General features: G+C 49.3%; 1 protein-coding gene across 2 annotated transcripts in view; it reads left to right on the plus strand.

The window, feature by feature from the left end:
* Window positions 1-1,981: 1,981 nt before the first annotated feature.
* Window positions 1,982-12,507, plus strand: part of insyn1 (inhibitory synaptic factor 1) — a 32,633-nt gene continuing 22,107 nt past the window's right edge. The window contains exons 1-3 of one of the 2 annotated variants that reach the window (XM_029145457.3): window positions 1,982-2,364; window positions 2,549-2,639; window positions 3,075-4,654. In XM_029145457.3, coding sequence (XP_029001290.1) covers window positions 4,511-4,654 — 144 coding nt within the window. In that variant the 5' untranslated portion in view covers window positions 1,982-2,364; window positions 2,549-2,639; window positions 3,075-4,510. Of the gene's footprint in view, window positions 2,365-2,548; window positions 2,640-2,715; window positions 2,866-3,074; window positions 4,655-12,507 lie in introns of those variants that run through there. The other variant, XM_029145458.3, reaches the window with a different exon arrangement.

Below are 12,507 nucleotides of genomic sequence, written 5' to 3' on the forward strand. Positions count from 1 at the left end.
GTCCACCATTTTAGTGCCTGGTCACAGACACAAGGCAACATGTCACTGCTACTGTGTGTGACAGTCACCACCGTGGACAGAGGAGAAAATTTTGCTTTTCTCAATCTTAAACCATCACGTTCGAGGAAGTAACAACAAAGAAAACAGCTGTTAGAATATTCACAGTTCACCATTAGAGTAGATGATACAGTAGTTGACTTGTTTCACCTATCTGTGATGGTGATTGTACAGTATATAGTATAGCTGAGGAGTTCCTATTGTATATTTATTGTGCTCATAAATAATCCAAAATGCTCATCATCCCATGTAACCGTGTGTGTTTGTGTGTGTGTGTGTGTGTGTGTGTGTGTGTGTGTGTGTGTGTAGAGAGGAGTGATATAGAATTTCAGTATTGACCGCTTTAGCTTCAATTTGTTATGAAATATAAATTGTGTGCACATCCTGTGTGAGTAGCTGGGCCAGAGCAGTGCAGATGGCAGCCAAAGAAAGAGCATAGAAATGAGTGTTGATTTGCGCCGTATCAAAAGGGTAGGAGTATAATAGCTTACTGGGAGGTAAACAATGCAAGTCGAATAAAATCTCTACGGGGCTTTAGTCTTAGGCACCAAATTACCAATCTAGTTTCCTCTGGATAGAAATGCCTGCCTGGATGTGTGTGTGTGTGTGTGTGTGTGTGTGTGTGTGTGTGTGTGTGTGTGTGTGTGTGTGTGTTATGTCTCTGCACATTATGGCTTTATGCATCTTTGTGCTTGTTTGCGAGTCTGTGCCAAAGGAGAAAAAAATTATTCTATAAACGTCTCTATAAACGACATGGCACAATAAATCCAAAGCAGAAATATTAAGTGGAACCAATATTTCGCTGGACCCACTCCAGATTCGGAGTAAAACCCATGAGTCTGGGTGCCCTTAGCATTAAAAAAAAAAAAAGGTGTATATTTTACAGGGAGGAATAATCCAGTCCCTTCCAGTGAAGGCATCACTTACGTGGGGCTATCTGTGCTGTGCACCTGGGCCTTTCCTCTGAGAGGTCATTTACTATACATTCTCTCTTATAGCTACAGCTCCGTTAAACAGACCGTGAATATCCAAGCAGAAAAATACAATTTGCTACGGCAAGAAAGAGGAAGCTGGTGACACTGTGGTAGGAAGAAATGCTGGGAGCTGTGTTCTAGGGAGTGAACCTCCCAAGTGTGCAGAACCAAGTAGTGAAGCTACACAGTATATTTACTCAACACCTGTTCCTTTCAAGTCCACCAGCATCTATGCAACACCCTCGTTCACACAGATCCACAACACGTAGAAGGTGACGACGCGCCAAATGACGTTTCAATGAGCGCGTGCACAGACCAGAGCAACAATGAGGCGGAGCGTGAACCGTTTGTTTTTTTAAAAGCATAATTCAGTTTTTAATCAAAGAAAACATGCAAAAGAGAATTTATTATACTGCCAAATATTCTCCCAATTAGCCTTACAGCATCAGCACAACGTCTCTGATCCTCGGAGCAGAAACCACAGAGGAGCCCCAGAACAAATTCATCTTCATGGAGGAGCCACATAACCTGAATCTGCTTTGCATTTCTCTTTACAATTATGCTAAGGAATGCACCGAGCCCGTGGCTGTTCGCTGCCGTTATCTGCCAAAACCCTCTGGTAACTGGCACGCAATGCCCAAGAAGTTGTCACCATGAATTTGCTTTACTGTTACATTATCTCCTTTACAAAACTAATTTCATATTAGTAATTGCCTGTGGTGGGGTGACGCAGGGCTGTGTTTTGATAGAGAGCACGGCGGAGAAAAAAAGCCATGTTCACCCTCCCTCCCAACTCCTGTCTCTCAGTCAGATGAGGTCATCAAACACCAATCTGCTTTGTATATTAATGATGTAACAGCCCAGGATTTTTGGACACCTCATCCCCAGAGACTGCTTGGCTGGCGGCAGAGAAAGACTTCATCTTGATTTAGAAGAGAGATAACACCCTCGATAAAACTGTGACAAAGGCTAGATAGGCAGCGTGAGTGGAGATAGTGAGGGAGTGTAGACGCCAGCAGAGAGGAGAAGACAGAAGAGGAGCGAGGAGGAGGAGGAGGAGGAGGGACTGTGCATGCACTGTGCCTTTAAAGCAGCAGGCCCCTCCTCCACAGAGCTGAGCAGAGCAGCCGAGTGGCGCTGGCAGGAGCCCGAGCCCCACGATAAACTCTGGCATCAGCTCCTCTTCATCCGGCAGTCAGCGAGGACACAGCGAGGGCGCCGGGGCAGCGAGACGGGGACGGAGAGAGAGAGAGACAGAGCGCGGGCGCAGAGACACTGTCACGGCGTCGCACAGCAGCCGCTCAGCGCCGCGGTCGCCGTCCTCCTGATGCAGGTGAGCACTGACAGCCGATGACAGGCGGCGTGTTTCCAGCGCCGCTGGGATCTGAGTGACGGCAGTGGCCGCGGCGGCGTCCCGATCCAAAGCGGGACCTCTCCTTGTCGCTCTCTTCTTAGGAGTCCTATAGGAGCCCATTCATTGTTCCCACCTCATGCCTCCGCCTCTTCCTCCTCCACAGCTTCGTCCGGCACTTCTACTCCTCCTCTGATGAGCCACAGCCTCAGAGTGAAACAGCCCCGCTGATAAAAGCTTCTCTCTCCATCATGACAGTAAGTAGGGGAGGGAGGGAACTGCATGCATGTGTGTGTGTGTGTGAGGATGAAAGGAGAGAGAGAGTGTGAGACATGGAGAAGGAGAAGAGAGGAGCAAAGCGAGGAGGAGACGTTGGTGTGTGCAGTGCTAAAGAACCAGCAGGTTGTGTGTGGCTTGAATGATCCTGCTGCGCGTGGACAGCCAGCTCTGGGCATAGCAACAGCAAAGTGATGCACAGGAAAGGTGAGTAGGGGTGTGTGAGGCGAGTGCTCCTGGAAGACGATGCGCGTTCAGCATAACAGCGGCCGCGCACCGTTAATGGAGCTCACCCTGAATCCCGTCCACCTCCGAGTCTCCGCTGTGCATCCCGCTGCCATGTCAAGAGAAATGGAGGCGACGGTGATGATGAGGCACCAGACAATAAGTGATTGCTTTGCTCCCTGTCTGTCCAGGTGCCATGTGCGACTGGCCAGCGCGCTCCACGGCAGTGGCGTCGCCCCGGATTCGGCGAGAAGCCGCTCGTTCTCGCGGGCTCCTCTGGGACGCTTTGATAGGATTTATCTCGTCTCGCTGGATGCTACGACGCTCTCTGCCTCTTTGAAAAGAGTGCACGGTGAAAACGCACACGGCAAGGATAAGAAGTGAAATAATTATCCAATCACAGCACAAGGAGGCAGAGCGCGTTCCCTTAGCAACAACTGAAGGAGAGGAGAGAATCCGCTTTCCCTTCTGCTCCCGCTTTTCGGGCACACCCCTGTGGACAGCTGTGGGTCAGTGCTTCATGAAGCCACTTGAAGAGCACAGTTGCGTAAGACAAGCTGCCACCCAGATTCCGAGGGTAGGTGCTCGTTCGTCATACGGCCCCCGTCGTAACTGTGTCTCATCAACACCATGATTTTTGGTTTTTTTCCCCGCGATCCCTCTGCAAATTCTCGTCACACGTCACGTTCCGCCGGCTTAGGAATCCGTTCATTGTGATCCCACGCCACCTGGAATAAACCCTGCTTCGGCGGAGGGGAAGGCGGAGGAGGGGGAGGAAGGGTGGGGGGGGGGTTGGAAGACCTACATCTACCTTTCACAGAAGACAGAACATGATTGAGGAAATGGGTGCAAAAGAAAGTTTATTTTGATGCGAGTTTCTACCGAGTCTTTTCTTATTTTTCCTGGGAAGGAAATGGCACAGCGCACAGAGGAATACCCCCGTTCTTAAACAGGATCTGTGCATTCTCTCTTCAGTGACAATAGCCCTCACACAGGGACTGCGTTCAGAAGCCCCTGCCGCTCGCCATTAATGCAGAGAGAATCATTTTGAAAATCGGGCAACTGCTGGGAGTTCTATTTTTCTACCCATTCTACTCCGCACTCCGCCGGCGAGCTCGGCTCGGGCCTCACTTTCCTACGGCAGCCTGTTAGTATGTGGCCGCCTTTCGCCAGCGAAGCCGACAGCACGGACGCGTGGAGACGGGGGAAGAGACGTGTGCTTTGAACGGAAGCTCCTCGGGAACACTTTTCAAACGTACGCGCGAGATGAGTCGGCTCAGCGTGGTTACGTAAGCGCTTCATACCCGCTTCGTCCCCAGTATTTTGCTTCGTCCTCGCCCATGGATTTATTGCACTGGGCTTCCGGCGCGCCGGGCTCCTCGCGGTTTTTGGAAGCGTCCCTGGGAAGTCATGGACGTCCGGGTGTGACCCTGTGCCGAGCGCGCGGGCGAGGCGAGGCGCTCCTGCCGCCCACGTGCTTTTAAGATGCTGAGGTCTCCCTGCGTGGCTGGGGCCCCTGTTCGGATCAGTAGCACTGAGGCTCCTCGCGGCCAACGACATGGACCCCGCCTCGGCTCCCCCACGCCCTCAGCCTGTCGGCAGCTGGCCCCACGTTGCCCTGTAAAGGATGTCCCTCAGCAGAGCTCCGGCCCGGGACACCTCTGAGACCCCCAGCCCGAGAGAACGCATCCGCAGCCACATGAAGATGGTGATCGACCAGCTGGAAGGCATCCTCAAAGAGCTCAAGGATGTGGCCAAGGAACTCCGGGAGGTGAGGTGAAACAGCGCCGCACACACGGCTGGCTTTTGTGGAGGAAGGCGGAGGTAACGGGAGATAGAAGAGAATGTGGGTGTGCTTTTCAACCAGGCAGCATTTAACTAAGTGTAAAATGATTTGTGCTGCATAAAGATGGTAATTAAGATTCGAACGTGAGGAGATGCCACTTTTTTTGTTGTTGCAACAGGAGAATATGGGTGATTATAACCAGGCTGGTAGAGACAGACAGAGGCTGACTGACGGGAGCTGTCTCCGCTTCTCAATCAACAACCGCTTGTCGCCAATTACAAATGTCTTTCATGCGCTTGGTGGTGTTTGGAGGGAGGCACTGTGTGGATGGATGTGAAGAGCAGTTGAAAAGCCAGGCTGAAAGGAAACAGAGGCAGGCTTAGATAAGAAACAAGACTTAGCGCCGCACTTGTTACATAACCGGTTTGTCAAGGATCATCTGGATACCTACTGTATTTTTGCAACTGCCATGGTAACACATTTGTGTGTATTTGAAGTTTGAGCATCAGCAGCGAGGGATGCTGCAGGTGTGAACGCGCTCTCGGGCTGAACGCGCCTGCTAAAGTAAACTAAGCCGTGCGACGTCTGGTCCTCCAAAGTGCATCTGCTCATGTGTGCGAGTGGAAAACGCTCCCCACCCCCCCACCGCCCCCCGCTGTGAGCTCTTTGTTCAGCAGAAACAAATCAAACCCCGGTGCCCCACGTCCTCCACGCACATCATCTGATTAGCTTCCCAATACCTCCGTGCTAATCAGGCCTGCGAAGGGAGTGGATCTGTTTTACTAACTGCATTGAAACAGTGGCTACATGAAATGTGAAGGAGGAGGAGGAGGAGGGGGGGGGGGTTAAATAGCTGCAGGGAGAGAGCCATAACTCACTCTATCGCCTGCGCCGTGACGGAGCGACCGGCATCTCCCAGACTCCCAGCTCTGTCCCACTCACCGCGCTCTGCTTTATGTACTGCACCGTCCGAGGTGCGAGGGCACAGGCCTGGTTCGCAGCCGATGCCGGCCCGTGCGCAGGGATGATTGATGATTATGGGACAACTGCAAGTGGAATAATGCTGGCCGGGGCTATTTATAAACAAAAACACAGCCCGCGCCTCTGCCAGCTCCGGCACATTACCATTCTTATCCCAGACCCCATTAGAGAGGCCTCAGCACCGGGGCTCAAATGTCAGTTTTTATTGGGAGAGAGCGCAATCCCGCATATCGAAACGGCCGCGGAATCATATCAGCCGCGGTGGCGGCCATGATGCTGCTATCAATATCCTGCAATTAGGTGACCTGCGAGATTACGGAGGGGGAGATAAAGAAACAATCAGAGTTGTGAAGTCAGATGTACCGAAGCCTAGTGTTCCGTAAACTGCCTCATTATTGGTCAGGCCAAAGGAATAATTTAATAAATAACAAATGTCACATAAATAAATAAGCTAGTGATTGTGGAGTCATGACTGATTATCAGCCACAACGTCTTCGGAAGCTGGAGACGCTGCAGCGATGTGGGTCCACGCTGGACTGAAGCTCCTCCACTTATTGGGTGGCTTAGCTCACACACACATACAACACACACACACACACACACACACACACACACACACACACACGCACGCACGCAGACACACACACACACACACACACACACACACACACACACACACACACACACACACACACACACAGTCATGACGTCAGCCGGTCCAAAGCCGGAGCGGTGATTGAGAGACCCCTCGTTAATCAGGGAATCTACCGTACGATCATTTTCCTGACCGCCTGTTGCGACACGTTCATTCACACGTTTGAGTGGCACAGATTAACACGTTTGTGTAACATTTTAAATTACGATTTACACAAATCTGCCCTTTTTTGTTGATGAATTTATTAAAAGAGGACCCACAGGAAATCTGAAACCTACCAAAAAAAAAAAAAAAAATGAATTCAAACACTGCCTATGAGGCCATAACTGCAGTTTCACACGGAGTAGATGACGGATAATTGGCAGCTGATGCGACACAGCGAGCTCCTCCAAAGCTAGCTCATAAAAACATTACTGGAAATTATAATCTTTTGTTAAAACTAGACTATTATAGAGCTGCTATTGTGTCGAGATTGGACCCTAAATGTGTTTACTATATAAAACACCCACATTTAATAGATATTATGTTCTGTCCATCCTGCAGGACAGTGAAGTGCAGACAGTAAGAACAATGTGACACAGTGCAGTTCTTCCTCCCAAAGCCTATTACACTCAAACAGGGCCTTTCTTACTTGAGAATCCCATTATAGGCATCATGACAAGTAGAATGAGAAGGATCTCGAGGAAGGACATTGGAAGGCGACATACTAATAAACTGCTAATGTCGTGATGATAAAACTGGCAACTCTGGAAATAATCCATTCAGTTCTGGCGTCAACCTTGTACTCTGTGATGATAAAAGGCAACGTTTGGCTGAGAAGACGCACATGTGCCAGCTCACCTATGGTGGTTCTTAATAAACAGACGGGCAAATTAACGGAACTAGTGGGCTACATGTGCAATGACATGAGGCGGTTGTTGATGTCTGAAGAAGTGGAGCGTTCGCAGCAAATGAACAGACAAATGAACACAGGGAGGCAATCAGCACTTGTAGAGTTAAGGCTCTGAATTTGAGGGCTGAATATAAGATGAACGGAGACTCTCAGTAGGAGAGTGCAGCGCGTCCGGGACTGTATCAGTCACTATTATATCAGCTGTCTGCTCATCCTCGTGCCAATGCCGGGGAATGAGCCACAGCTTCAGCAGCCGAGGTAGAAAGGACTTTCTCTAATTGTCAGCGTTTTAGAAATGAAGTATTAGCAGCTTTATTAATTTTGAAAACTGCTGCGATAATATTTGGCTCTCGCGCGCTCCGTTTTGTGAGCCCGTCAATGGAGACGACCGTGCGAGCGCTTTCAATATCAAGGCCGTCACGCTGCGCTCCGTCGTGGCCGGCGCTCGCCCGAAACGCGGCGCGGCGGCAGGTAAGGTGACCCCACGTTAGTCAGCCATCGCGCGGTCCAGACTCAAAGCGGTCATGACACATCCGCGTCAAGGGGAATCACGGCCCCTCTTGGCTGGAGCTGCTGCACGGCACTGAACCAAATCTCTTCCAAACACGGGAGAGATCCCACGGGAGACAAAAAACTAAATCAAAGGGGCCCTTTTTTTTCCACATTCTGTGTCTGCTGCAGGGACAGGGACACAAGACTGGAGCTGCAACACTTAAACATTTAACCACCAGGGTGAATTAGGCAATCACTTTACAGAGGAGGTAAAAATATAAACTGGTAAACACAATCTCCAGCCGTGAAATAGCTGATCCTATTATCAGGAAATATTTAGGGAGAACATTTAAAGGCATGACAATAATATTGTATTAGGAAAAATGGGTCACTGCAAAAGCACGTACTCTAACATATTTGCGGTATTTGTGTATAACCAGATTTGTCTCAAGTCTTCACCACAAATAATGAATATAAATGCGCAAGTTATTTTAGACGGAATCATTTCACATTGGAACATGAACTCGCGGTGAAGTCGGAAACTAGAACGAGGCGTGTCAGAGCTGAAAGCGGCTGCGCGGAGCAACCGGTCGGGTCGACAGCGTAGCAGGTCTCCAGCTGTGGCCTAATGCAGAGCTGCTGTTCCTACAGGCCACAAACAGCCAGCGGCCGACGGTGGGAGCGCAACCAGCCGCACGCCAACACCAGAGCCCTTCAATGCGTCGCACGCGCGGCCAAAGGCTTCGTTCTCATTAAAAGCTATTTGGAAGAAATGACAAGTTCCCACCCTCCTGTGTCTGTAAATTTGTTCCTCCTCACCTGACCTCTTTTGTGTGCGGAAATTAAATTCCCAAATTAAAGGTGGCGCCGCGCCTCCAGCCCCGTTCTCTTTGCTGGGGAAAACAACAGGAACAAGGAACCCGGAGCCTTATCTGTTCCTCGCTGAGCAGAGCTCGCTGGCATCTCCACACCTGCGCTGCCGCCTCCAGCTCAGCGCCACATAAATTTCTCTGTTCTTGGAATGAATCAGAGGCTCAATTATTCCCAGGACTGATGAAACACTGTGTCACAATTTGAAGTAGAATGTCAGACGGGTTTTATGTTGAACCGCTCTCCCTTTTATGCGCGCTATAAAAGCCGCAGCAGCCCCACTGACGAACAGATAATCTGATACGCGCATAGGACGCATCGAACCGCGAGTCACAAAGATCGGGTCACGACGGCGCCGTCACAAAAGCTGTAGCGCACATTAGCCCCGCGACAAGGTGAGCGGGACTGGAAGCAGAGCAGAAGCAAAGAGGGGCGGCGGCGGTAAACAAGCTAGGACTATAGCTCGTCTAACCTTGAGAACTGTGAAGCCAATAAAAGTGCACCATGCAAAGCGCTCCCCTGAGCCTCCTTGAGCCGGCGCCGCCGCGGAGCCCGGGCCCCTTCAGGACGCAGGCCCGGCACATCGACCGGCCCATCACACCTCAGACCCACAGGATTAGCCGGCCCTCTGAGCTCCGTCTCCCTCCGTGAACCCTGCGCTCAGCGCAGACTATAATGAGGGGTTTACACGCTAAAAATTGCACTTGTCGCGCTCATTGATTCTTATCAAGCAACACGCCCACTGTGGGCTCGCTCCAGATGAAGCGCTGACATTTTTGCACCACGCGTGTTTGTACTCCACCAACCGCACTTTAGCGCTTCCCTCGGCGGCGTCTGATGGAAGGAGGGGAGTGTGAGGAAGGGTGTAAATGTGTCGAGGGGAGAAAGAGACGGAGGATAAAGGGTGGACGGCGATAATGGCCGCTCCTGCTGCACAGAACTGCGACAGACTGGGTGGAACAGCTTAGATCAATTGTTGCAATTGTGCTCATCCGTGGGCGTGTTTAGGATTGTTTTGGCCTATCTGTGCGCTGTGAATAAAACCGGTAGGCTGCAGTTAATGGTGTGAAAAATGGCACCCGTCGACGAGCACAAGCAGCCTCCGAGAATAGCAACATCATTTTATCGTGTCAAAGCGGCGGAGCGGCCGCTTCAGCCACGTGTGGGCACCGGTTCTGACGTCCTTCACGGAGCAGCGTAAAGTAAAGCGAGACGGAGAAGGCGCTGCATTTTCCTCCGTCTCTATAATGTAATGAAGCGATGAGGCCAGCGAGGCTCGGCCCACTCACCAGCGCGGGAACTTAATCAGAACCCCGTCATGCTAATGGGTCACTTTAACCACAGGAAACTCCTATTGTCTGGATCCTGACACACGATGAGCGACAGGCGCATGGAACACAACCCAAGTCCTGCATTCTGGTGTATTTGTGTGTAGGATTTCTAGTAGGAGCCACAGAAAACCCATCTCTTATCTGGTGGTTTGGTCTGTGTGGCGTCAAAACGTGCTAAAAACAGTACATCAACTTTTCCCAGTATGACTCATGCTCTACAGTAAATGCAACGCAGGAGTCTGTAACACTGAACAGACACAAAAGCAGGAGATTATATAATCACAGTTAAAATCAGAATGAATATGGCACCTATATTATAGTTTACATTCTTTTGTTACAGTATATGTTCCATAAAGACAGTGCAGAGGCGTATGGACTCAAGGAGAAGGAAGCACACAGAATAAAAGTACAACACATTTAATAGGAAGCCTTCGGATCATTTGACTTTTAATCAGAAGCCATTCAGTGACTCCGCACGCAAGTTGTCAGCGTTACAAATTAGCACGGGCTCAGGCTATTCACTGAACTTCATCTGTCATTTATCTGGTCATTATATAAGCACATTTTAAGATAATTACATTGTGTTGCAGCAAGCAAAAGGACATTATAAGGACAGGCTGCTGGGGAAACTGATATTTTAGGGTCTATAAATTATGGCACATCTGTTACTATCTCCTTTATTCACTTAGACTTGTTACAATGAAACTGCTAATTAAACCCCTCAACACTGCAAGATTTTAATGGTTTCAGCTGCATGATGTAAAAAGGCACAGCATCACATTACGCGGAGACTCTGACTGTACGTGGTACATTTGCATGGGTTAATGTTATTTGTATTGTAAAGATGTAACAATGTACAAATACACATAACACACCTCGTCACATCTGAAACTGAACTCAAAACATTTGATTGTCTTACTGGCAATCCATTTAACATCTCCATGCCATTATAGTTACTGGGCTCTGACAGGAGCCTGTCTGAGTGTCTATGCAGCATGTGTGACTTTACTCAATGACTGGTATTTTTGGCTGCGCCTATTATGCGAGTGAACATTTCACTTTGGATCAGACTGGTCTGAGCGACGCTGACCGATGAGCACGAGTAAAAGAGGAGCAGGAAACAGTAGCTGCATGAAGGCCACTGCTTTGCATGTGGGGAGCCTTGAAGATGAGCAGGAAACCGTGGCCAACAGTTGCAAGTTTCTAAGGTTCATTCCCTCTGAATTAGTTCAGTGCCCTGTTTTCACACAGTTCTGGCCAGGTGGCAGGTTATTGGCCTGCAAGCCCATCTGACTGGGTTAGACTTCATTGGGGAGGGACTCCAAGGGGAAGTCATCTGTCCAACATGTACAAGGTGGTGCCAGTAAGCGCCGGTGGAGCAGGTGTTGAGGCGGCAGGTGAAGTTGGTCGTGATAATGAGTTACTCCTCTCAGTAGGAATTCAGCTCATTTCTGAAAGACCGGCGCTTGTTCTTCCACTAATTCTAGACAGCCATCGTCATGATAACATGTTTGTACCCGTTTATCCAGGTTACTCCGCTTTGCTGCAAAAGGCAGCACCTCAATGCAGAGATTTACACGTGAAGCATCTAAATTAAACTGTGTCGAGTGCCTTAAAGCCTGTTTCTGGACTCTCCTGTGTCTTTCTTACAGTGTCTTGTTCTGGCAGCTCACACTCTGCCAGTGGCACAGCATGGATGGCTGCCACCACTGTCATTGTCAATAGAATGACAACGCACCATCTAACGCGGGGCAGGGCGAGATGAAACAGGCGCGGCAGAAAGGACAGGCTAATTATTCAGACGCACACCTAAGAGCAGACGGGGGCGAGCACGTCAACACCACTGTTTGGGTGATTAATATTTTTTGTCATCTGCGCAGTCACCTGTGCAGTTGGCAGTTTATGGCCAAGATGATGGAGCCAGATATTTCTGACTTTTATGCAAAGTAGATGATACAGCAAGGTCTACGAGGGTGAAAAACACAATTAGACTCCTAGCGCTGCTGTTATTTTGAAGGATATTAACCGGGGATGGGACCGAGCGCAGGCTGATGTGGTGTGAGGTGGGAGGTGTGCTGCAGGTTCTGATTACAGAGACCAGTACTAATTACAATTGTGCAAAAAGCGGAGTGGGAAAATGGATTTCCTGATGAAGGTATTTTAGGAAATTCAAATAGTTCACAATCGTTTTGTGTCACGGCAATCATTTCTTCCCCAGCAAGTGTTGCTGGGGAAAACAGTGGATTTGCTGGTGTTTGCTGCAGAAATAATGGGCTGCATGATTATCCCAACAGTGACCTTTGTAGGTTTTCAAAAACATTCCTGGAATCAGTCTTTAGCCTCTAAAACCATGTTTTTGCAGCGTTCTGACAGACATGTCAAAGCTAACACCAGCATGTTCACGACAGGCTCTTCAAACTGAAGCGATGAAAGAGGAGCTCGGAAACGGAGGAGTTTGAACATGGTTTTCCAGATTGACCCACAGTATAGCAGCAAACACAACAAGGATAATGGATGGTTAAAGGAGCAGGATGATTCACAGGAGTAATAGATTTTATCAATCATGAGATAAATCAAATTAAAAATTAAATATGTCCAAATAAACGAGTAATTATAA

The sequence above is a fragment of the Betta splendens genome, chromosome 3 (assembly GCF_900634795.4).
Source record: "Betta splendens chromosome 3, fBetSpl5.4, whole genome shotgun sequence".
In the NCBI taxonomy this organism is placed as follows: domain Eukaryota; kingdom Metazoa; phylum Chordata; class Actinopteri; order Anabantiformes; family Osphronemidae; genus Betta; species Betta splendens.